The sequence below is a fragment of the Phocoena sinus genome, chromosome 6 (genome assembly GCF_008692025.1).
Source record: "Phocoena sinus isolate mPhoSin1 chromosome 6, mPhoSin1.pri, whole genome shotgun sequence".
NCBI classification, from domain to species: Eukaryota; Metazoa; Chordata; class Mammalia; order Artiodactyla; family Phocoenidae; genus Phocoena; species Phocoena sinus.
In genome coordinates, this window is record NC_045768.1 from 33,550,974 (window position 1) to 33,578,129 (window position 27,156).

The 27,156-nt window shown below is 43.9% G+C and overlaps 1 protein-coding gene across 1 annotated transcript in view; it reads left to right on the top strand.

The window, feature by feature from the left end:
* The window catches only part of GABBR2 (gamma-aminobutyric acid type B receptor subunit 2), a 369,057-nt gene that overhangs the window by 120,440 nt on the left and 221,461 nt on the right, over window positions 1–27,156 (top strand). The window contains exon 3 of the mRNA XM_032634226.1: window positions 21,770–21,940. Within this exon, the coding sequence (XP_032490117.1) occupies window positions 21,770–21,940 (171 nt within the window). The remainder of the gene's footprint in view (window positions 1–21,769; window positions 21,941–27,156) is intronic.

Below are 27,156 nucleotides of genomic sequence, written 5' to 3' on the forward strand. Positions count from 1 at the left end.
AAATTCCACTGCCCAGCGCTGCCACCCCAGGACAGGTGGATATGGCAGAAGAGCAGTTGGGCACAGTAGCCAGAACTGAGGCCTAAAATCTAGAAGCTCTGGGTAATTGTCCCTCCTATGTCTGTCACTGACAGCAGCCTTGGGCAAATCTGCAAGCCTCCTGGAGCCTCACTGAACTCATCTCTGAAATGGGCTAACTAAATCTGCCCTTCTTCTGGGGCCACTGAGAGCATCAGATAGGACAGGGAAGGTGGAGCAGGTGGTGGCCCTTTTCAGACTGGTGCTTCTTACAGATTAAGGATCATATTACCATTACTGATGCTTTTGGCATCTGAGATGCCATCCAGGCCCTGGGCAGGGAACTCCTTGAAAAATTATGTCTCCATTTGCCTCTAGATTCAAAGTTTTGTGGATGAAATGCACTATCACAGACCGCGAAGGTGATTCAGAACAGTAAAATTAAAACAAAGAACCTGCAGGAGAGGCCAGATAAGCCCAAGGCATCTGTGAGAGGTGCGCATGCTCTTTTCTGGTTGAGTTTTCACAGAAGCAGAGGAAAAAAGGGCACAATGCTACCAAGTGCTTGGCGGTTCCCGGTCTATTCCTGCCAAGGACCCAACCTGTATCTTTCCTGTCCATCTGGTAAAAGATTCAATTCAAAGTTCTGTCCCCCATTTTTAATTCAAGACCATGGTATCTAAAGTAATATCAGTTCCCAGTGTGCAACTCCAATGGCCCCATTGTTGATGAGTCTTTCACCGCCTGGAAGTATGCTGGGTATAAATAATTCATTCTAAATAAATAAATCACTCGCACTGCTTACAGTACGGCTGATGCTGCTAGGAAGCAGCACAACCACAGATTATGTTGAGTCGAGTCTGGAATTACAAGTTTAATCTGGAAAGAACTGGAAAGGGAATCAGAAAAGTAAGTCTCTCTAGGAGGACAAATGTGTATAATGGGTATAATACCAACCTAATGGGGTAGTGATAATAAATGTGGAGCAGGAAACGTGGACAGGAAAGGCTCATGCATGTGGGGACGAGCTGGTCACCTTCGCCAGGCCCTGTCCTATTTCTAGCAGCCTGGTCTCTGAGTCCTTCTTTGGTGCTGCAGGTGATTCTGATTCACAGCAGTGGGTGAGAACCCCTGCCTTAGAGTGACGGGCCACCCTCAGGTGGAGACTGGATGGCTTCTGGTGGGGATGCTCAGCGGGGATTCAGGCACCAGGTGAGGGGGTTGGACTAGGCAATGTTTCTCAAGTGTATCTGATGGTAGGACTCATCAGGTGAGGCAGAGTGGGGGCAGGGTACTGGTTTACTGGTTAAAAATCAGATTTCCAGCTTCCCTGATCAGCATCTCCAGGGAAGAAGCCTGGGAAGGTGATTTTAAACAAATGCCTTGGCTAGTTCTTATCATCAAGGAAATACTGGTCTAGAGATTCTCTGAAGCAGTGTGGTCCACTGACCAGCAGCAGCACCTGGGAGCATGTTAGAAATGCAGAGTCCCAGGCCCCACCCCAGCCCTACTCACCCTGACCCTGAATTTTAACAAGATCCTAGGTGTTTCTTGCCAATCGAAGGTACCTGTCACACAGGATTACCTGGAGTGTCTGAGGGACAGCCAGGTGTGTCAGCTGAGTGGGAAAGGGTTTGGAGGCTAAGTGTTCAGACTCCAGTTGGCTTAGGGGAGAGATCTGCTGATTCAGCCCCAGGATCCACTTTTGGAATGTCAGAGTGAAAATGCAGGTGCAGTCAGTGTTCTCAACACCTCTGGACGTCCCTGCAGTCAGCATCATGGACCACAGGGGCTCTTGTCAAACTGTGGTGCTTGAGCCTCAGTGTGACAGGCTGACCTGGGAGTCTCTTTCAGCCAGAAAGGCCCCCGATCCCATAGTGGCCAGGAGTGCAGAGGGAACTTGTGGCTCCAAATAAGGAACAAAGGAAAGGGCACTGGGTCAACATGAGAACACCTGGCTTCCCATCCTGGCCCTGCCATCTTCTGCTGGGTAGCCTTACACAGACCACTTGCCCTTACTGGAGCCTGAACATCATCTTCCATAATTGTCTGCTTTCCTCCCAGGACTGTGGTAACACTGGCGTGAGGCAGGGCCCGGGGTGCTTGGTGGCTGCTGGGCAGGTGCTCTGAGACAAAAGTATAGGGTTTGTGTCATGGTATGACATTGACTGCCCCATCCTCGTCCTGTTTGATAAAGTGGTCTTGTGCCTATTTGTACAGACGAGGAAACGGAGGCCCAGAGGGGCTAACGTGCTTGGTCAACTTGTAATACTGATGATACCGCTGTTTTCCTTGGGCTTGTGGTCAGATGGGCGGGGGTTCCCAAACAGGCTCTGGCACTTGTTAGCTGATGGCCTTGGGCAGATTACACTCCCACTCTCAGCCTTTCATTTGTGATGTGGCAGTGGCATGGTACTGACCCTAGCTGGTTGTGAGATGACCTGAGATGATGCCCACAGTTCCCCGCCCCATGCTCACACTCCTTCAAGGACCAGGGCACCCATGTGGCCTCCTGATCTACCTCCTGGGATCTGGGGCCAGTTCCCTGAGGCTAGCTGTGTAGCCTCTGTACATCCCTCCCTGGGCCTCCCATTGTAAAGGGAGAGGGTTGGGCCAGCTGATGGGCCAGATAACCTTGATAACGTCACCTCCCGATTCCCTGTATCCCCTGTGGCTCAAATCCATCAGCACCTGCCTTCACCCTGTTAGCTTCCCTCTTGGGCCCTGCATGCGATTCCCTCCCCTAGGGGCTCACGGGTTGGGGCCTGGTTCCCTTTCCATTCCTAAGCCACTTACCACTTAGGCATGCAGTCTCCCCAAGAGCTCTCCAGGCAGAGAACCCTCCATTCTAAGGTGAAGGAAGTGACCCCAGAGAGGTGACGCATCCTGCATAATGTCATTCCACGAGTGGCGGCAGAGCTGTGACACCAGCATTCTGTTCAGTCCCCCTCCAGTCCATTCCCCGCGTGCTAAGTGATAGAACCTGCTCTCTGCAGCTCTCTTTTTTGCCTATGCTGTGCCCACTGCCTGATGCCATCTCTGTTACCCCTCTGCGCCTGGCGGAGTCCTTTGCATTTCTGATATTTAGTTCAAGTGCCACCTCTTTGAAGCCTCCCTAATCTTCCACAGCCCTGCTCCCCAGCTGCAGGAGGTCCCTGCCCCCTCCCTTTGCCTTCTCTTCACTTATTTCATCTCTGCCCTTTCTTCAGTATATTGCAGTTTTCTGATGAGGTTTCAGTGTTACCCACCACACTGTGAACTCCTTCAGGACAGTCTTTGCCAGTCTGAGCCTTGGCTGTACCCCAAGGGCCTTGCACAGAACCTGACACTGAGTAGGTGCTCAAAAAGCATGAATGAACACATCTGGGTGGCACGTTACAAAACCAATTTGTAGTACTACTGGCCTACATTTCAGTGGCCTTGGCCATGGGGCAGGCATGATTCTAAACACTGTGCATAAATGAACTCATTTCCTCTACACACCAACCTTATGAGCTGGACACTACTCTCCTCATTTCACAGATGAAGAAACAGAAGCACAGAAAGGTTGGGTGTCTCACAAGGGCTTGCCAGGATGAAGTGGTTCTGGAGTCCATGCTGGCATCCACTAAGCGCACTGCCACTCACAACCTCATCCAGTCCTCGGGGCAGCACTGTGGGGAAGGAAGAACAGGTATCATCCTAGTGAGGCAGAATGAGGAAAGTGAGATGCAAAGAGCAAGACTCGCCCTGCTTCCTGCTGTGAGCAGACCTCAGGGTGCAGAAGTGGGGGCCACGGAGGCTCCCTCCGAGTCTCTGGGGCCCCTCCTCAGCCCACCTTGCCCGTCAGCAGATGATGACACAGGCTGGCGTGAGCCTGTCTGTGCAGACCTGTGTTCTCCCTGTAAATCATTTATGACACAAACACACACACACACACACTTTTTTGCGTTATGCTGGCCGCTCACTGTTGTGGCTCTCCCGTTGCGGAGCACAGGCTCCGGATGCGCAGGCTCAGCGGCCATGGCTCACGGGCCTAGCCGCTCTGCGGCATGTGGGATCCTCCCGGACCGGGGCACAAACCCGTGTCCCCTGCATTGGCAGGCGGACTCTCAACCACTGCGCCACCAGGGAAGCCCCCCCCCCACACTTTTAAACTTATTATTCATCCAGTAACTTGTTGTATGTAAAAAATGAATGTTTTTTTTCAACTCAGAAAATAGATGGACTGGTTGTCATGAAAATCAATAACATGCTAAATATTTCAAGCATATGGTACTTAGAGTTCTACTCTAGGTGGTTTTGTAATGAATGGCTTGATTTTTTTTAATAGAGCATAGCCTACTTTCATTTTGAATTATACAGAAGGCTTTTGCTTTAAATCTGTTTACTAAGAAGATTAAATAATTGATTATTTCCATGATGCCGAGATTGAGCATTATACAGTAGGAAGCGCTCTACTTGAGGAAAACAATCTGAGGTCAGATGACTATTTAGACATTATGCCCAAATGCGGATATAAGCATAATTTTCTCAAAGTTCCCCCAAGTTCCCACACAAGCTGTTACATGGCACTGTCCTGGTTACTTCGAAGATGGCATGTTGGCTTTGCGTGACCAGAAAATGGCTCCCTTCTAGTCCTGGGTGTCTTCTGAAACTCCAGGCCCCTTGCTAGAGTAATGGGTATGTAGATGCTCAGCACAGCAAAGCAGCTCCGGCTCAACCCAGCACCCATACTAGCAAAAAGGGATCTTTGCTCAGTTCTCAGTTTCAACACCACTTCTCTGGGAAGCCTTTCTAGCCAGATCACTGCCTCTGCTAGAGACATCCGTGGCACCTGTCTCTCCCTGCCCTGCAGCATCCTTGCAGGTTCAGTTCCCAGTTCAGTGTCCAGGTTGCCTGAGAGTTGTCAGCTCCCTCCATGAGGGTGAGACCACATCTCCTTTGCTGGCAGCTAGAATCTCAGAGCCAGGCATGTGGCCTGGAATATAGGAGAACCTCCAGGAATTCTTGTTTTGTTTTTCTTTGGGGGTTCCTTCTTTCTCAATGTCTCACTTTTAGGTTAAGTAACATTGTGAATTCATGGATAAAGTATATTAAATGGATTGTATTCCAGTCAGTTGCAGATATTTTTTTTTAATGCAGACATTAAAGCAGTTTTTGCTGCTCTACTTATGTTTCTGCCTTTCCTCCAAATTTTCTTCCAGTTTTTTATTTTGAAAAATTTCAAACCCACCAAAAAAGGTAAAAGTACAATGAGTATCATATACCCTTTACCTAGATTCACCAGTTGTTTGCGTTTTGCCGTGTGTGCATTTCCCTCTCCCTCTCTCTCTCCTACCTGACCCCGCCAGAACACGCACTTATTTTTTGTTAAAGCACTTGACAATACTTTGCAGATGCAATGACATTTCATCCATAAATATGTCAGCATGAATCTCCTAAGAATAATTAAATTCTCTTACATAACCGTAGTATAATTATCACATCTAAAAAACTAACAGTGATACAATAATATTACCTAATATATGGTCCATATTCAAATTTCCCCAGTTGTCCCCAAAATGCCCCTTTTGCCATTTATTTGTAGGGGTGGGTGGGAGGGGATCAAGGGTCCAACCGGGAGCATGCATTATATTTGTCATCATGTGCTTAGTCTTCTTTAACCTAGAATATCCCTCCTACTTTTTTGGGGGGGAGGTGCTTTCAGGATATTGACCTTCTTAAAAATCTCAAGCTAGTTGTTTTATAAAATGTCCCAAAAATCCAGAATCTGAATTTGTTTGATTGTTTCTTCACAATTAGATTCAGGTTAAACAGTCTTGGCAAGATTAAGCTACATTTTTTACATCATCTTCTCAGTGCATTGCATCAGGAGGCCCACGTTTGAACTATTATCAATGATGCTAAATTTGATCACTTGGTTACAGTGGTATCTGCTAGATTTATTGTGAAGATACCTTTTTCCCTTAATGATTATTATATAATCTGTGGTGTGAGACTTTGAGACCATGTGAATATCCATCCTGTCCCCCACGATCTTTCTCCCGATGGTTTTAGCATCTATTGATGGTCCTAGCCTAAATCACTGTAAAATACATCGGAGTTGCAAACTGGTCATTTTCTAATTCTCTTCTTCCTTCCACATTTAAGCTGATGTTCTTCTCTACGAAAGAGTGTTCCCTTTTGACCCTTTCTTTCCTCCTCCTGCCCCATTCTCTCCCTTCCTCCTTTCTCTGCTGTCAGTTTGGGTGCTTAATATTTTACCTGCCTTAGACTTGGAGACAGCCATTTCTCCAAGGATCCCTGCTTCTTTCTGGTGGGGAATCATATTTAGAAACCACAGTCTGCATGCTAGCTATGCTCATTGCTACTGGGGTTCACTGCTTCTAGATTTTTGCAGTGAACTAAGGTCAAAAATATAATTTTTAATGTTTTAAACAAAAAAATGTTTAAATTTGAATCTGAGCATCAGGAGATAATCACACAAATGTAGGACATCCTGCAAGTCACCTGGCCTGGATTCTTCAAGAAAGTTAATGTTGCAGAAAACAAGAACAACAGCAGAAGGGCAGAGGACTGTTGTAGATGAAAAGGGACTAAAAAAATACAACAATCAAATTCAAGCCTCGTGTGAATTCTTAAAATGTAAAGGTCATATTAGGGAAATCAAAGAAATATGAATGTGGACTATACATTAGATGATGCTGAATTACTACTCATTTTTGTAAGTGTGATAATGATGCTGTAATGATACTGGAGAATGTCATTGTTAGGAGATGCATTCTGAACTATTTAGGAGTAAAGTGTCAAAATGTTTACAAGTTAATTTCAAATGTGTTGAAAACAAAAACGTGTGCGTGTGTGTGTGTGTACATATATGTTTGTCTCTCTGTGTGTATGTATACTTATATATGTGTATATATTTATAGAGAGAGGAAAGCAGATGTGGGAAATGGCGAATGGTGAAAGATATATGGTGTTCATTATACTGTTCTTTCAACTTTTTTGTAGCTTTGAATACTCTCACAATAAAAAGCTATCAATGTGTGTGGGGTTGGGGATGGGGAAGGGACTATATCCCTCCTTATTTGGACAATAAAGATGTGTCCAGAAGTCCCCTTATAGATTTTTCTCCATGTGATTACATTAGCAACTTGATATACTCTTTTTTTTTTTGCGGTACGCGGGCCCCTCACTGTTGTGGCCTCTCCCGTTGTGGAGCACAGGCTCCGGATGCGCAGGCCCAGCGGCCACGGCTCACGGGCCCAGCCGCTCCGCAGCATGTGGGATCTTCCCGGACTGGGACATGAACCCGCGTCCCCTGCATCGGCAGGCGGACTCTCAACCACTGCGCCACCAGGGAAGTCCTACTCTTTTTTTTTTTAATTATTTTTTAATATACTCTTAAGTGCCTTTGTTTTCAGGGATTGATTTTTTTGTTGTTGTTAATTAAATTAATTTTTAAAACATATATAACTTCTTAAGTTAAATTTTAAGAAAATTTAATTTAAATTTTAATTAAATTAATTTCCCTCTGATTGACATTTTCCCACTAGCTGCACTCCAAACTAGCCTATCTAGAGTTACTGTTTCCCAGATCCTCTCTTACCAGGCTAAATGATTGCAAAACGTGGTTTAAGGCATTTTAAAATATTTATTTCTCTTCTTTATCTAAGTAATTAAACTGTTTCAGCTTATTCTGCAATGGCTTTGTACATATCCAGTTGGATGAGTTCGATTATGATTTATTGAATTGCTTCAAAGCAGGTAGATCTGTGTTTAAGGGTCTTATTTTTGATGTTATATTTTTAACTGATTGTATGACCTCTGGGGAAGCGTTCAAAGTAGAGAATTCTTGTCTCCGATCCAACTTCCCTCTCTCTGTTCTATGCCACCTCTGTAGGTAACCATTTTTATTAGTTTTAAATGTATTCTTCCAGTGTTTCTTGTTGCAAATATGCACAAATGTGTGTGTGTTTATTTTTCTTTCTCCTTATGCAAAAGCTAGCATACTATATGTGCTATTTGGCATGTTGCTTTTTTCACTTTATTTTCCTGGAGCTTACTGTTCTATCGCTATGTAAAGACATTCTTTATTCTTTTTACAACTGCATAGCACTTCTTTGTGTGGATATACTATAATTTGTACAGCCAGTCCGCTATCAATAGACATTTGGGTTGTTTCCAATCTGTTGGAATAACCTTGGCCATATGTCATATTTGTGCCAGTGTAAGTTGGGGGTGAATTCCTAGAAGTGGGATTTCTGGGTCAAAGGGAAAATGCATCTATAATTTTTCTAGAAAATACAGCTTTACTGAAGGAAAGAGAATACTAATGAATGAACTTGATTAAGAAGAACAGAAAGTAAAAGGCTGATATCTAAATGGAGACATAAAACAATTAGACTAAATAATTCTCTTTGTGAGAGAGGCTGGTTTAAAACCCTTCTGGCAATGTTGTCTCTAATCCAGCGATTTTCATTTTCTCGCCTAAAGAGAGAATTTGCCTTGGTTTGTAAATTATACATAGAATTACAAAATCATGAAATTTTAGAGCTGAAATAAAAATCCACCTGGTGCAGTCTCCTTATTTTAGCAGTAAGGAACCTCAGGCCCAGAAAGAGAAGGGAAGAACAGAAAGATAAAGAAGAAATCACAAATTTAGTTCATTCCATCCAATTCAATGAATGGTAGGTAAAATATCTGCCTTGTAATAAAGCAAGAGTCAAATGTAAAATTGTACTACTGAGCACCCTCAAGATATTACATGAAGAGCACGGCAGTTCAGACCCTTGAGTGCTTTCTGTTGCAGTGATCTCTCCTTCAACAGAACTCTCTTGGTGTAAATGGATTTTGTTTCACATCTTTTATGTTACTCTAAGGCATTCAAATGTAGTCATGATGATAAGTTGGATCAGGTAGAGGGATTGACTGGCCGCGTGCATTCTGCCCGATGACATGGGTCGTCATGCTTGCTGAGGGTAGTCTGAAATTACATAATCATGGCGTTGGTAGCATTCTGTTTTGTTTCCAAGTAGGCAGCATGGAGCAGCAAATGAGTTTAGCTCAGCCCAGCTGTGGACTTGTGCTGTGAGCCTGGGCAAGTCCCTTGTCGTCCCTGGTCCTCATTGTGTAAAATGAGGAGTTGGACAAGCCCAGGGTGGCAGATAAATGAATGCGTTGGTGCCATTACTTTCCCCCTCCTGTGCTAATTGCAGACATAACATAGTTGATCACCACACTCTCTTCACTGACTTAACCCACTTCTCTTGGCAGCCACTGTCAGGCTGTTGTTGATATAACATAGACTCAAGCCTATTTACCACCTCCGGCTTGGATGGTTACTTAGGGTTACCAGATAGAATACAGGATGCCTAGTTAAATTTGAATTTCAGATAAATAAAGAATAAGTTTTTAGTACAATTATGGCCCCAATATTTCTAAATATGGCAAACCTCTTAGGCCATTTCTACTTCTACAGTTATTTCTCTTTTTTTTCTATGTAATTAATTTCTTTCATTTGAGAGATCCACCCTCTTTTTGGTACTTCTGATAGTGCCTGTTCTCCCTTGCCTAGCTAAGAGTCTAGCTCATTCTACATCATTTAAATTTATATTATGGTTTAATTTAGTGGAAAGTGATGGAAATTTGAGTAGATTTTTATTTCTGAGGGTCATATATTCTTTAAGACTCCTTAACGCACCTGCAGTCCCATGTTTCCCAGACATCATTTGCATATCACTTTCTTGATTTTACCAGATCTGTATAACACTTGTATTATTAATTTATTTAGTATTTTCCTTTAAATCAACTCATCCTTTTATTTAAATACCATGAATGGAAAATCAGCATCATTTACTAAGAAGTGTAAGAGTAAATAAAGAGAAAACATACCTATTAAGATATAAAATATTAGACTGGGGCTCACCTGAATTCACTGGGTATGCCACCAGCAGTGCACATAACACACAACACTGACAAATACAAACTCCTTTCCGGTTTTGGAATACCTTTTGTGACCCTGGTGGACAGCCCTTGAGCATCTCCTTGAATACCTTCAGTGATGGGGAACTCAGTGCTTTGCAAGGTTTTGATTCATTCTTGAATACCTTATTATTAAATATTTAGGGGCTTCCCTGGTGGCGCAGTGGTTGAGAGTCCACCTGCTGATGCAGGGGACACGGGTTCGTGCCCGGTCTGGGAAGATCCCACGTGCTTATTTTTCGGTACGCGGGCCCCTCACTGTTGCGGCCTCTCCTGCTGCGGAGCACAGGCTCTGGACGCGCAGGCTCAGCGGCCATGGCTCACGGGCCCAGCCGCTCCGCGGCACGTGGGAGCCCAGTTGTCCGGGCTGTGAGATGCCTGGCGACCTCCACCCTCCTGAGCTTTCTGTGTGCTCTCTCTCTGTGTGTCAGTGGGCAGGTGGCTCACAGCCCCCCTCAGGAGTCTTGGCCTGCCCTGGTTGAGTGACTCCTGGGTAGAGTACTGCTACTCAGAGCTTTGCCCGGACTCCCTTTAGATGCTCCAAGGTGACAGGCCCAGCTAAAACCCTGTCTTTCTCAGCCACACAAACCAGTACTTGCCTTCCTCCTCAGCCTCATTCCATATGAAAACCATGGTGAGCTCTTGTCTGGAAGGCAAGTATGGAGGCATTTTGTGCCCCCACTGCCTCCCTTGCCCCTCCTCTTCTCTCTCTTCTCCCATGGCTACAGAGAGGATTGGAGACAGCCCACAAAATGCCCACAGACCAGTCAGTGAAATGGGCCTGGCTATCAATTACTTCTCAGCACTCCACAGCAAGGGCAGGGAACAGTGCTGGAAGAACTGAGGGATGGCAGGGAAGGCTACATGGAGGAGGTGGCTGTGAGCAGGCCTGGACAGATGAATAGGAGCTGGCCCTGAAGAGAAGGGAGAATCCAGCAGATGGAAATGCTGCATCCTCTCCCACTGCAAGCATCACGCTGGGCCCCAGCACACCTTTCCCCTCCATAGATGTGATGTCAACCTATTGACTAATTAGAGGTGCTAAATTGACATGAGGAGACATGGTTTTTGCAGTGTGGTAATTAAAAAGCAGTTGGCTTCACAGCTGTGATCACATGAGAGTGCTTCTTACCCCTGAAGACATCAGCTGAAAGCAAAGTGCAAAGGAGCTGAGGAAACCAAAGAGTCTTCTAATGTGACTCGTTAATTTCCTGTATTTGTCACCTACACAGCTATAAGGGAGAAATGAATGAAGCGTCTTATCAGAAGTTTAAGAGAAAATTAAAGACATATGTTCTAATTGTACATAATTAAACAAGCAATATAATCATTATTATATTTAATTAACAAGACATTTTAGAATTGCCAGGTTAGTATTTAGAAGGCCCAATTTAGAATTATTTCTCAGCCTGGTAGTAGCCACATCACTGTGAGCAAACCCTTCCATTCTCTGAGGTCTCTCATCTGTAAAATGGGTAAACTCTTCTCCACTCTGCCCTCCACAGGGTTGAGGTGTTATTGAAGGAAAGGGCTTTGTAAGTTAAAAAGCTTTTCATAATTGTAAGAAATACCGTCCAATTCTCATAACTTCTAAGTCTAGAAGCTGTGATCTAACATTAACAGTCATTAGTTGGGCGCCTGTGTTATTCTGATCCTCAGAATAGCGCTAAGATTGCGGGGGGCGGTGGTGGCTTGTCACCTTGGTTTATAGAGGGGACAGATCCCAAAAGGTGAAGTAATGTTCCTGAAGTTGCATAGTGAGTGGTGGAGCTGGCATTCAGACTCAGCCTGTCCAAGCTGAAACTCCAAATTCTGACCCCTATGGACCATACCACTTTCTCAGCACCGGCTTATAGTTTTGCTCTTTCTCTATTTTACTCCTATTTTTTACTTATAAAGGGGAAAAGAAGGATTTGAGGAAGTAATATTTATTTTACAACCTTCTTTACATAAAACAATGATAGAAATGTTGTAGAGGGGAGTGAAGAGGAAATAAAAATCACAGAATGCCACGTGGAAAAAATTGTACCTTAGAGAGCAAAAAATTAAGTTACTTTGCAATTTAATATTTACACATAAATAAAAGCTATTTCTCTTAAACCGGTGATGGACAGTTGGGTATTGATTTTATTATTACTCTTTGAACTGAACATATATATTTTACACACTTGTATTGTAGTTTATATTTCCTAATAAAAGTTTAAAAAAGAAAAATATGAAGAATTTTATCTTCAGTAAAAAATCAAATACACATACGAGTTTTGTTTCATGTAACTGAATTGGAACATCTTAGGCAATCGAAACATAATAAGCCACGGATTCAGTATTGTTTTTCCTTTTAAGCAAATCTTTTTTTTCTTCTCTCTTCTTTTAAATGGCCCAAGTTGCTTTCTCATCTTGTACCTGGGTGCCTCCCTAAGAAGCAGCCTTGTCATTGGAGAGATGAACCACATTTCAAGAACAAAAGTCCCAAGTTTGAGCCCTAACCTTGCCATTTGCTGACATGGGACTCTAAGCAAGTCACTTATCTCTCTGAGCTTCAGTTTCCTCGTCTATAAAATGAGGGCAATAAAGTCTGCTCTATCTGTATCATGGGTTTTTGTGAAGATCAAAGTTAGACTAAAGCAGTAAACGAGTTTTGGAAATTGTTAGTCACAGAGAAGAAGCATAGCAGTCTGTGGAATGAGTAAAGCCTGTGATGTTAGTCTCCCTGCTCTGCCAATCTCTTGCTGTGTGACCACATGCAAGTGACTTAACCTCTCTGAACCTCTCTGAGCCTCAGTCTCCTCATCTGAAAAATGCAGATCAAAATAGTGTCTACCTCATAAGGTGGTTTTGCACATTCAATGCAAAGTGAACCCTTCACACCAAGCCCTCCACACAATGCTTGCCCCACGGCAGGTGCTCGCTAGGCAATACCTTGAAGGAGTCAAAATATCTGAGTTCAAATCCCACTTTTCCCCTTGCTGGCCATGGGGGCCTTAGGCACAGCACTGTGCCTTTCTGAGCCTCGGTTTCTCCACGAGGAACAAAGACAATTATGCCTTCCCAACCTCCCTCACGAATTGTTCCAAGTCCCCAGTAAGGATCCGGCGATGGACGTGGGTGGTAAAAATGGAACTGCTGTGCATCTCTGAGTGATTAAAACTAAAATTCATCAGCAGGAAGGAGAGGCGATTGTCCCCAGGAGGTTCCAGAAGAGGTTTCAAACCTCAGAGCAAGCCTACGCACGCTGCCCAGCAGGCCTTGGTTGGAGTGGGGCCCCAAGAACTCGCCCAAATGCCAGACTTCCATTTTCCCTCCTTATCTCGGGAAATGTTTTGCGGCCACCCCACATCACGTTAATCTCACGGGCGTCTGTGTTGAGGCACTTTGTGTCCAAACAGTTTTTTGCCAGGGCTTGGGTGCAGCGGTGACCTGGCGCAGATCTGAAGTGGAGCCCAGTTCCCAACGCACACAGCCCGGTGCCTTTGTATATGACCTGGCACTGGCCACAAACAGGGTTTTGTCAGAAGCTTCCTGAGAAAGTTGCGTTCCATTCATCTTGGCTGAAAGGAACCCTAGATGACAAATACCTCCCTCATTTAATTACAGAAACAGTCAGCAAACCCGTGGAAGAAGATTAAACCGAATGGAGAAAAGAGCAAGCCTCAATCATCTTCTCCCCCCGGCATCTGGCCCGCACTTCTCACCTAGGATTTAGCAACTAGGGGCGCGCTTGGTTATACTTTCCACCTGAAAAATGGTTTATTTCTGCAGAAAAGTTAAACTCTGAGACCCCAAACCAGGTAAAGAAGGAATTGCATTTAGAGAAGAATTCATCAGTGGCTGAGAATTTAATAAAGATCCTGAAATTGGGAGGTGTATTCACATTTTTCATCTAGACTTGAATCTGCAGAGAATTGAAATACAACGTCAGATCAAATGAAACACACACCCCCACAAAACTAACAAACTCCTTAATCATTTTCCTCAGTTGCTGGGGAGAGAAGTATAGAGTTGTGTGGTTGCAAAGAACCTTTGAAATCTTTGCTTCAACCCATCGTTTTTAGAGATGAGAAAAACAGACACCCACAGAGGGGAAATACTCTGCCTTGTTCTCAAAGCCATAGAGACAGGGGTAAGCCCGGTTTCCCAGCTCCCTGAAGTGCCATTGTAGTTGTCTTCACTCTTCTTTTCTCTCTGCCTGTGGGCCCTTAATGTGAAGGAGACGCACAGTTCAATAGGCAGACCCTAAACTTTCACAGAATATTCCATGGCAAGCCAGAGCTCAGAGAGAGACGCTGATGGCTGTCTTCCCATCCCACTTTGCTGGTTAAAGGTGTGTCCCCCCAGAATCTCCCAGGACCAACCATGCCCACCATGGACAGTTGCTGTGTTTGAGAGACTCTGGAAGCCTTGAAATAAGCTGTCTCTTCCCTGTGCTAGCATGTCTCGGTAGAAAGACCAAGGCCTGGATCGTTGCCCCGTCTCACCTGGGACTGATGGGTCAGAGCTGGTTGAAGAAAGAGAACTAAATATGAAGTCAAAAGACCCAATTCCATATTTCCTGTACTGACCTTCCATGGCTTATGTCACCTTTCTGGGCCACAGTTTCTTTAGTTGTAAAATGGATAGTAAATCCTACTTCAAAGAACTAAGGGACTCTAAGACTCACTGACAGCCTAGATGTTTGGAAGCTTCACGATTATAAGGTAGATGGGACAGTATTGAGAAAATCCTACCAAATTTTGCCTCTTGGCACTTGGAACCTTGCCTCATAAAATTACAGCTGCCCTGAAAAATAATAGACATACTTTTCCCTCTCCCTTCCACAGTCTGTTAGGGCTTCTACCCATCAGAAAATTGGACAGCTATGCCTCTAGTCACAGTTGCTGTTCTTTGAGGCAACCAAGATGCTTTTTTCTAAATTCAAACAGAGCTATAAATTCCTAGAAAAAGCTAGATAGGAGTGGACAGGAGGGCACAAGAAACCTCTCAAGTAAAGCTTTATAGAAAAGAAAATCTATAGAAAAGAAAATCCCTGGCAGCAATGCATGACAGGAATTTAATGTATTGTGCTGATCCACAGTATCAGAAAATTAGCTGCTCATTAATACAGAACTGTGTAAGGTGGGAGCATACTAGACACCAAAATCTGTGCTTGAATATTTCTTCTCCAGTTTTCTGAGGAAAAAAAAAACTCAATTATAATGTAAACAGACAGAAAACAGGGCCAAGGGCAATCCATAGTATTGTCTTTTGATAGGCCACCTCTGAAAATACCTGCCTTGCTTTTGAGGATGAGTACTCTGAAAACACCTAACATTCAGCCTTTGCAAAAGTACCACAAAAATAATAAAAGGTGCACAATACCCAGAAGTAGAGGAAGAGTCCAGCTCTGAAGATGAGCTGTTCTAGGATAAAGAAAGAAACTTTACAAAGACTTTTGGCATCCTCAAATCATATGCAGAAAAGACATGGTCTCCATGAAACATGAGATAAGAGGATGGGACAAAAAGGGTTATGATCATAAAAAATTACTGGGAAATGGAAGAAGTCAATAACAATAAAAGTATGTCAAGGACAGTAACACTAAGACTGAGACTGTTGAAAAGCAAATCAGCAAACCCACCAAACAAAGAACTTAAATGGCTAACGTGTCTGTGCAGCTAGTCAACCACATCACAGTCAGAGGGCTGCAAAATCAATTAATAATGAAGTGTTGCCTTATCCCTGAAAGTTGAACAAAAATGTAGAAAGTCAGATAATACCAAATATTGGTCAATACGTGAAGAAATGAGAACCCTGGTGCTCTGCCGCTATGACTGTGGATGATACGGCCATTTTACCAGAAATTAATGAAACTGAATATGCACATACCCTGTAATAGAAGAGATAGAATAAAATAAGATGGTCTTCCAGAATGCAGAGGACAAGGACTGAGAGATGAAATCATGGAAAAAATATGACAGATATGGATTTGGGAAATGAAAGACAACACATAGATAATCAGGTATTCCAGTGGAGAGGCAAGAATATATATGAATATTAATGTAATATAAATATAATAAATACCTACTATTATATTTTATATATAAATGCACACGTATATGTATGTGTGTGTGTGTATATATATATATATATATATATATATATATATACATATTTTTTTTTTTAGTTAAAAGACTTGAGGGTATAGATTGAAGGACTCCCTGTGTTCCAGATAAAATCAAGAGTGCCACACCCCCATCTATTTAGGCAAATTTTTTGAATTCTAAGAATAAAGAAAAGAAATCCTTCAGGCATCCAGAGAAAATCAGATACCTACAAATAAACAAGAATCAAAATATCCCTGCATTTCTCCGCTGCATCACTTTGTAGTTTCAAAGGGAAAAAATGGTAGCCCAAGAATTTTATATCCAGATGAATTCTACCATGTGTCAAAGCAACAGAGGGTCATCCTAAGCAAATTTTCAACCCTTTATCCTTCACAATATGAAAAGATGTTCTAGCAGGTTAAGACAAGAAGCAAGATTAATATATTCAGAATGGAGAAGTCTGAATACCAAAAGGAACAAAAAGAAACATTAAAAAAAAAATAAGACTGCCAACAAGATGATGAAAGCAAGACCAAGTATTTATTGCAGCAATAAGCGTATATTTTAAAATCCATTCATGTACTCATTTCAAGAAATATACTTAAAAACAATTGTAATGGAATACAAATAAAAGGAGAATCAGAGCTATGGCAGGCAAATGCAAGCAAAAAATAAAGGTTTCAATATTAATATCATATACACTACCAAACGTAAGGTAGATAGCTAGTGGGAAGCAGCCGCGTAGCACAGGGAGATCAGCTCAGTGCTTTGTGACCGCCTGGAGGGGTAGGATAGGGAGGGTGGGAGGGAGGGAGACGCAAGAGGGAAGAGATATGGGAACATATGTATATATATAACTGATTCACTTTGTTATAAAGCAGAAACTTACACACCATTGTAAAGCAGTTATACTCCAATAATGATGTAAAAAATTAAAAATTAAAAAATTAAAAAAATATATCAAGCGAGATGCTAATTCAGTATTAATATTGAGCAAGATATTATTTGAAACAAACAGCAATAAAATGACAAACAGGGTTATTTTACCTTGATAAATATTTTAATTCTCAGTTCATTCAATGATTATCTATTAAGTACCTGCTGTTTGCACTAGGGAAGTGTATACATTGCTGAAAAATAAAGATGTAATGAACACTTATCCTCAAAACAACATAAAATCAAGGCATATAAAGCAAAAAATTTGAATAACATGGAGAAATTTTCAGAGACAATAGAGAAAAACTTAACATACGTCTCAGTCTTTGATAGGTCAAGTAAGCAAAAATATAAACCGTGTTAATAATGTAATTGGTTAGCTGGATTATATCTTTTATACATCAGAAGTCTGATAAAGAATTTTATAGCTTACAACTAGACACTGCATCTGTTTTTCTGGCCAACATGGGACTTTCACAAAAATTGATTGTATAATAGGCCACCAAAAAAAACCCTCAATAAATTCCAAAAGCAGACACTGTACACACCAAATTCTCAAAACAATGCAATAAAACTAGAAATGATAACAAAATTGTAAAATAAAAAGTACTCTCTAAAATAAATAATCCTTGGTTAGGGATTAACTTGAAGCCTCAATCACAGTCTGTTTAGAAATGAACTTGGTTGTGTGAAATAAGGCAGGAGAGCCCAGAAAGATTGGGTCTTCGAGTTAGGGCGCTAACAGGGCTGTTGTTGCAGATGCTGGGTGACTGTGCTGGGGGAGGAAGGCCTGGCAAGCTCATAGGATGCAGGGGACAGCCATCAGAGGGAGAGAGAGCACTGGTCTTAGAGTCCTTTAGGCCTGGATTCGAATTCCGCTTTTACCTCTTATTGACTTTGGTGGGTATCTCAATAGCTTTCCATTTCTGGGCCTTGGTCTGCATATTCAAAACTAGGGCTGTTGAGCTGTATCAGTGGTTCTCAACCTTCACTGGGCATTGTAATCACCTTGGGAAGTTTTTAAATTATACTGATGCCTGGGCTCTATGCCCAGAGATTCTGATTCACTTGGTTTGGAGTGGGACCAAGTCATCAATAGTTTTAAAAATATCCCCATGTGATTCCAACATGTAGCCAGAGTAGAGAACTCCAGAGCTAGATGATTTCTTAGTTTTCTCCAGTTCTGAAGTTCAGCAGTGCTACCTGGCACCTGCAGTCTCTACCCAGTGGAAGAAAGGTTTAGGAGGCTAAAGCTAAAGGAACAGTGATGCAAAGCAATCTAATCAAAGTGTGCATTATCTCAAATGGTGCAGAAAGTGTCAGTGCCAGTTAATATTTTGCACCCAACATGATTTAGACCCGGGGCGTATATTGTACTCCAAGCCCATTGTAAACACAATGGGCCATTTATTCACTGAACAGTAACCACTCTAATTACCTATAGGGCAAACATATGAGGTTGTTCAAGCAACAATTAATTGTGGACCTGGAACTAATGGGACAATAACAGCAAAGTATCAACCAGAGTGTGATTCAGAAATCACATCAGAAAACCATAATTTTCCAAATTGTATCAGATAAGCATTTTGGGGGATGCAATTGCACATATACCAATCCCAGGTCCTGAAATAGTTGCTGCCTGATTTTTCTAATAGCTCCTTCTTACACAGACCATAGGAAGCTGGAAGTGTTATTTTAATCTTGAGAGAAGAATAAGACGCTAGGTTTGAGCAGACTGTAAAAAGCTTCTATTTCTTACACTCGCTATGCGACCTAAGTATCACCTTCAGGCAGGGGTGCTGACCTTGTTTAGGATTCTCTTTGTGAATCTGATGGAAGCCATGGATCCTCTTTTCAGAAAAATGTGTGTCTGTATGCACATACATGCCCACACAAGCTTTTCCATACAGTTTTTAAGGAGTTTTCAGACACTTTGCAGCCCCTCTGCATTCTTGCTAGGCCATAGCCTCCGTTTGCGCACCTCCAGACACAGGGATCTCGCTACTTCCAACAGCAGGCCTTCCCTTGCTGGACAGCTCTGGAGTGTCCTCAATATGTCCAGCTGGGATTTTCCTCTCTCATTGGGCCTTATTCTACCCAGAATGTTTTTTTAACAGTTGATCTATCCTTGACCTTTACCAGTCTTGGGATGATGTCCTATCTCTGTGGGGATCTTAGAAATTGGTTCCTGTAGGTGCACTCTAGCTCTAGGTGACAGCTGATGCGTTGTTGTATGTTCAGCTCCAACAGACAGGACCTGCTGAGACTGCTGAGTGGATGCAGGAGATCCAGGGATCCTAGGTAGTGGCCATCTACCGTCTGAGACAGATCAGGGAAAGGGACAAGATCTCCACTGCCCTGCTCTGCTAAAGTCTTGGGAGGAAAAGAAGTGCTTCCTCAGGTGACAGGAGGAGCAATAAAGCAACTTCAGCTGGGGCCTGAGGGTGCCAGGATGTTACTTCCCTGGATGTTAAAGTTGGACTCTGAGATGTACTGGATCTAGAGCTGCTGAGACAGCAAGGGTGGGGAAGGAAGGCCGGTGGCAGCAAAGAGGGATCTTGCTCAGCCGTACCCTCTCTGGATCAGAGATTTAAATGAAACAAGAGAAGGAAGGAAATACTATTTTTTAAAAATAGTATTGGGACCTCCCCGGCGGTCCAGTGGTAAGGACTCCGAGCTTTCACTACTGAGGCCACGGGTTCAATCCCTGGTCAGGGAACTAAGATCCCACAAGCCGTGCAGTGCGGCCAAAAATAAAATAAAATTGTATTTATGTATATTGAGCACAAAGTTTGGTGAATGAAGCATACTGAATAAGGTTAGATAAAGTAGCATTAACTAGTGATGTACAGACATAACCACAACAGTGGTCACAAAATTCTGGAGCTATCAGTACCCAACAACAAAAAAATTACTATACAAGAGTTTATTAAATACTTGCTAGACACATGAAAAACAAATCAATTTGTCAGGGATCACAGGATCTTATAAAGCCTAACGGCCAACCAAGTTAGCCTGTTCTTGAACCTGTGCTGGAAGGCGCTCATCACATGCGGGTACTGGGTCTCCTCCGTCCTCTCACACCAGGCGACAAACCCGTGAGGACAGACAGGGGAGGATGATAGACAGACTAGAAGGAACCATGGAGGAATTCTTTTATAATCTCAGAGTGGGAAAGGCCTTTCTAAATATGGCATAAAACCCAAAGACAGAAAGAAAAAAAATTAATAAATTCAGCCACATTAAAAAAAAATACTTCTATATGGCAAAAGACACCATGAGAAACAGCAAAAGAAAAAGTACAAACTGGGGGAGAATTAGCAACTTATATCACAAAGGGTTAATCTCCTTACTATAAAAGATCACTAATCAATAAGTGATTGCTACTAATCAATAAGAAAAAGAGTACAATTGGAGAACAAGCAAAGGATGTGAACACTTTCCAGAAAAAAACTGCAAATTGCTCTTAAACATAAGGGAGATACTCAACCTCACTCATAATAAGGTAAATGCAAACCAGAACTACAAGAAGATACTATTCTTCTACCATCACACTGCAAAGATCAAAAAATTTGATAACCGCCTTCTGTGGATGAGGCTGAGGGAAAGAGAAAGCAGAGATCAGAGGAAATGTTATAGAAGAGGTGACATTTAAGCTGTGCCCTGTAGGACAGATAATTAAAATCCAATTTAGCAACTCACTGGCACTTAAAAAAAGAAGGACTAATAAAGGGAAAGATGGATAGATTTGACTACTGAGTGTAAATTAAAATATACACACACAAAATGTAAAAGCAAACAAACTGGGATATTTGCAGCAACTGTAATAGCCTGAGTTTGAATGCTGTACATATAATAGTCTTCATTAAATTCAATAGGAAAAGCATTAGAATACCACTCAAAAAATAAACGAGACATAAAAAAGCAATTTCTAAAATAGGACATACAGCTAGTTATCGGCCACGTGGAAAAATGTTCAACCTTATGTATAACCAATGAATTCATTATGATTCCAGTTTTTCAGTGATAAATCATTAATAAATTAGATAGAAAGATGTTTTATTTCCGTCCATTGATAAGAGTGTGGTGAGATTGGCCCTCTAATTATAACTATCTAGTGGGTGTGTAAATTGATGCAATCCTTTTTGGAAATAAATACCAAGTCTTTAAAAGCTCACATCCTTTATCTGGGAAATTTCACATCCTAGACTCTATCCTACAGAAATAGCCTGAAATATAGGGGAAAAGTGCCAAGCACAAAGACGCTTGCAGAATAATATGACAATAATGACAAATTAGAAACAGTCTAAATGCCCCCAAATTAAACATGATTCAGTAAATTATGCTATGTTCATATGCTAGAATATTATGCTGCTATTAAAAAGTTTACATGTTAAAATGTTTACAAGAAGTTTTAACAGGACGGTTAAATGCTTGTAGGATAATGTTAAGTGAGGGAATAAACAGTTCAAATGTGTATGTAGAATGATCTCAAGAATCTTTTTTTAAAACATTGCTGTGCATGGAAAAAGGATCAGAAGGAGCTAGACTACACCATTAATGATGGTTCTTTCTCCTTATTTTGCATTTTTAAAAACCTTCCCTTCAATTATAACTTGTTACTTTTGCACTAAGGAGGTTTAAAAATATTTTGCCCTTGTGTTTGTACCTCGAGTGAGAACTAAAGACCTCTGTTCCCTTAGGAAAGATCCTGGGCCCACAGCTCTGAGGTCCCCCCAGTAAAAGTGCTGTCTCTTTTGTGTTTTCAGCTCTCTTTTGCTGCCACCACGCCTGTTCTAGCAGATAAGAAAAAATACCCCTACTTCTTTCGGACGGTCCCATCAGATAACGCAGTGAATCCAGCCATCCTGAAGTTGCTGAAGCACTACCAGTGGAAGCGAGTGGGCACACTGACCCAGGACGTGCAGCGCTTCTCCGAGGTACGCTCTGCCGAGAGGCACGAACTCACCTACCTCTGGGCAAGGGGCAAGACGGCTCAATCAGGGATGGGCTCTGACACGGGGCCTTTAAGCTGTTGAGGAATTCGATTGTGTGCGGGACAGGTGAAGGTCTCCAACCTGCACAGCTCAGGAGTAGAACCTTCTTTTCCGTTGTGCCTTTTGGCTAAGTCGCGTGGTCTGTTCCCTCACTGCCCCTGTAGTGTGTTGTCCTTGCTGCTGACCTATAGTGGCCATCTAAAATCACGAGGTGCCGCCAAGAGCCTTTCTCCTGTGAGGAGGGTTTGGGGAGGAGCTGGCTTGGAATGAAGTTTCCAAAGTCACTGTGGATTGGGTGGTTTTTCTGGTTTTGTTTTGTTTGTTTTAATGACTTACACGTATACATCAATACTTGGTGTTCTGGGGTTTATTGTTGCAACAATAACAGCAACAAAAAAGCCAAATTATATATAGTAAAAAAAGAAAAGTGCTGCTTTACCCAATCCCTCTAAATCTACTTTCTCTTCCAAGTGAAGTCCTGCTTTCCGTGTAGTGTTCATCTGCCCAGACCTTTTTCAATATATTTAAACCCAAATGTCCTCATACTAGATAGTTTGCATTTTTCACTTTACAACAGATCTTAGAGATCTTGATTGACTTCGTTCTTATTAATGGGCCATGGTGTTGTGTCCCATGGATAGATGGTAATTTATTGAATGTTTACAGCTTTTTGATATCACAGCCAACACCTTCCCACCTAGGTGTGCATCTTTATAATAGATTTCTAGAAGTGGAATTATTGGGTCCTTTAAAATGTTGAGACATACTGACCTCCAGAAAGGCTGTTCCAATTTCTAATCCCTCCAACGACATTTGAAAATTCCCATTTCCACATATTACTATTAGCAAATCTTTAAGAAGTTTTCTCCACTCACCTGAGTGCAGAGTGGTTTCTTGTTTTTCTTCCTAGTCTCTTTATAGTTCCTACTTTCCTATCTTCTCCTATGTGTGCTCTTGATACATGGAGCCTCCCAACAAGGTAAGACATTCCAGGTGTGCTTAGCAGCCCAAGAGAAAAAACACAAGTGATTTGGGGGGAAATGTATGAGGCGGGTGTCCAGGCAGACCTCAGTGAGAGGAGTCAGGGAGGACACGCCCCTTCTGCCAGTGTGGGGCGGGGGATGGGCGAGGAGAGCAGAGCAGGGCAGGGAATCACAGACCTGGTTTCCACTCCAGCTCTGCACTTACCTTTCTGAAGCTCTGCCCCGTTTCTCCTTTGGGAAGGAGAGGCCACTCCATGCTTTGGCTGTGCTACCTTGGAGAAGTCACCTTACTTCTCTGAGCTGTGGTTTCCTCCCCTATAAAATGGGGACAATAACCCTTCCCATGCCTATTCCTGCAGAGTTGTTGCCAAAATCAGATGAGTCATGAATTTTAAAGAGCTTTGTAAACTATAAAGTTTATGCACAGAGAGGGATGTTTTCAGAGGCGCTTGAAAAGCAGACGTGTTTGGCCCCACCATCTGCGGTCATCCAGACAAGGCCAGCTTTTCCCTGACAAGGTGGTCCTGATCTTCCCACCTCTGTTTCCCAGTCCCTAGGGAGAGGCACAAGGGGAACTTCACCTCCAGTGGGAGTGACTCACTGCCAAACACTGGAGAGGCTTTTGCTGGAAGTCTGCCCTTTATACAGCAGCCACAAATGTTCTGTAATGAGTGTGAAACAGTTCAACGGGGAGGGTGGGGAGGGCCAGTCCTGTGGTCCCATTAACATGAGACTCTGCTGAGATTTGGAGGGACCTGCTTTTTTGCCAGGGGAGTCTTTGTCTGACAGAGTCTGAGGGGCCCTTAGAGACAGCTCCCCCAACCTCCTCACTGTATAGAAGGGGAGACTGAGGCCCAGAGAGGAGAAGCAACAAAGTTCAGGGTTTCAAAGCACCTCCGAAGCCATGAAAGATTGTTGGCAGAGAAGTTAGGACTGAATCCTGGAGTCTGGATGCCTGGTCCAGACCTCCCATTGCTCCTTCTTTCCATCTATAACTTCCTGCAGTCACATGGGAACTACCTGTGTGTAGCCTTGGAGGTTTGAAAAACCCCAAATCTTTGGTGTAAAGAGGATAAATGATCGGCCCCAATTTGGTTGAGTGCTTTATAGATTTCCTAACACTCTCACAGCTGGTTGCCCTGGAGGGAGGGGTTATGGTTCCCATTTTACAGATGAGGAAACTGAGGTCATGGAGGGTGGGTTCCTTCTTGCCCCAGGACACTTGCTGGTAAAGAGCCCAGCCCAGGCTGGAAGCCTGGCAGACTATTGGTCAGTGTTTTCTCCATTACTCTGTCCTCACTGGGGTCAGGTGTTGGCAGTTTGGTACCACATCTCTTCCCCTGCACAGCTATGTTAGAGCCCTCAGCTGGGTTTCAGGGCATCTCAGTGGGAAACCTCTTTTCTAAGGACAGGATGTTGCTTGGTGGTATTGCTGGCAAGAACCCCTCTCAATTTAAATCTCTCAGCCCAGCTGACTCCTCTCTGTGCCCAAGGGCTTTGGCATCCCTCTTCTGATGTCTGGGCTGCATCGCTGGAGTGCAGGCCCTGGAAACTCGCCAGGGGCTAACAGCTTTTAGTGAGTGCAAAGGAAACTGGATTCCTTTTATGAAACTGGTCGATCAGCAGCATCAAGCACTTCTGTTCTGGACTGGTGCACTGGAAGGAATGTCAAATGAAAGCAATCCTGAAGTTGGAGGGGACAGGGGGGAGTGAGAGGCCAGGGTGCTGTGGCATCCACATGGGCAGTGCAGGCACAGGATGGAGGCAAGGATGAGGTGGAGATGAAGACAGTGAGTAGGGGTGCCTGGCAGGACCAGCAGAGACAGCAAGAGGGCTGTTTGAGCCTCTTCTCCCAGCTCCAGGTTCTGTGCTCTACTAAGCCATCTTCACTGAGTTATTCTTTGCGTTCCTGATTCCATGATGCGACTAACCAGCTAAGTACTGTTGGACACATCACTCAGTCTCTCTAGGCCTAAATTTCCCCTTCTGTAAGATAAGGGAGTTGGGTCAGTTGACCTCTAAGATCTCTCCTAGCTCAAGGAATCTGTGGTGAGGGTTTAGGGAGATCTGGTCATTGACCCCGATCCTGCCACTGCCAGAGGTGTGACCATGAGAATTACTGAGCTTTGTACCTCAGTTTCTTCCTCTTAAAAATGGGGATAATAATGGTTAACTCTAAGGGTGGTTGTGAGGATTACATATGTTCAGAAAGTTAAAGTGCTAAGAGGAGTGCCTGACTCATAATAAGCACCATGCAAGGGGTGGCTGTTGTTTTTATTGTCATCTAGAGTCTGGTTCCTTAACCCATGGCTGGCTGCCATTCAGGAGCCCGGCTGTGTGGCGGGGTGTGGTGCCTGCCACGAGCACGGCTCCCCTTTCCTCCCCTCCTTCCAAGCCAGCTCAGAGACTCCCTGCCCAGTCACAGTCACTGGTCCTCAGTGATCTCTGAGGGCACTTCTGGGGCTGAACTTCCACACCAGAGTCTCCCTCAAGAGTTAGGACCCACCGAAGCCTTTGATCTATACAAGACCAAAAGGGCACCATCTGCAGAGTTTCCTCTGCAAAGCACCTGCCCCTTCGGCCCTCTGCAGCTCTTTGAAGCCTTCTCTGCTTGCCAGGTTGCCATCTGCCCCACCAAAGGGGTTTCTGGTCACCTCCTCTCAAGTTGCCACTTACACAGCTTGGGGGACATGCCCAAAGATGAGGGCAGGGGACCCTGTGCTTGCTCCTAATCAAGGAGTCAAACTTAGTAGAATCGTCAGCAGCAGAGATGAGCTCCTTGGGGTGGCCGCAGAGACCCTTCACATCCCCTGAGGCCTCCTTCTCTGTCTCATCTCAGGCACTTCCCCCTTTGGTCCAGCCTCTTCTCCGCGCTGGCTCCTCTCTGTGAGGAGTCCTCCCCCCACACCTGGTTCTGCATTCCTCCCCAGGCTGGGACAGGTGTGCCGCCTCTGTGCTTCTCTCGCCTCGGGCTTCACTCTGTACCAGCTCCTTGCACAGGGCAGAGAAATACCCCATCTGCTTCCTCATCGGTCACCTGCTGCCACTGGACTGGAAGGCCCCAGTGGACAAGAGCCTTTCTGTCCCCTCACCCTGCATGCTGCCTGGCGTGTCTGGGTTCACTAAGGATTTCAGTAAATCAGTCTCTATCCATTAGGCCAGATTCTTAGGGGTGAATACAGTGATTTCCTTTCTGTGGCCCATAGTCTGACTGCAGCTAGGATGGTAAGATGGGGGTGAGAGGGGTGCAGAGAGGTCTCAGTCCCTGTCATGAGTCGCTGGGGCCATGGGGAAGAAGGGAGGCACTGGCAAAGTTGGGAAGTCACATTCCCACAGAACTCAGCTCAGGTCATTCTGTCATCTATTAACTGAGTCTTGTTTTGGATGTGACATTGTTTGTTGTTGGAGGATTCTTCTAGAGATCTCAGTGGAAAGTTCTGGGCTGGCCACTGGAACCAGCAGTGACCTGGGTCCTGCCATGTGGTTCTTCTGGGTGGCGTCAGTGTTGGGCATTGGGAATGAGCACACTGTAGTTTGTGTCTGAGTTATGTTTTTTGCTCTCTGTGATGTTCATTCTGAGTTGTCGTCACTTCAGAATCCTCTCTTACCAGGATCGGGTAATCCCATCCTCTAAAGCAGTTCTTGCAGGATGGTCCTGGACCAGCAGCAATATCAACACCTGGGAACTTGTCCACAGCAAATTTGAGGGCTCCACTCCAGGCCCCCTGAATCGGACCCTCTTGGGTTTGAGAATCCCTGTATTGGAGGAATGGGAAGCCTTCAACTGAGGCCACTGTGCTCCTAGGCCCACTTTGTCAGAGAAAAGGGCCAGGCACACTGAGCCACCTCTGACCTCTGTCCTTGGCTTTCCTCTAGGCTGCAGGATCACCTGGGCCACCCACATACCTGCAGATCTTCTATCATTAGGAAGCAGGAGGGGACTCCTGACAGATCAGATTCTAATCCTGATGGTCCTAGTGCCCCACCCTGTGCCCCAGCTTCTATTTGAAAAACTTGCTGATGCTTTTAGGTGATTGGCTGTTGGCCCCCAAGCGAGAAACGTCCTCGCCTTCTTAACGCTTTTACCTCCTGCTCTGTGAGAGACGTGTGGGCCAGCCAGCAGGGACTGCTCCATATTCATCTTGCCCTCTCCGAGGTAGCTATTCGTGCAGCCTT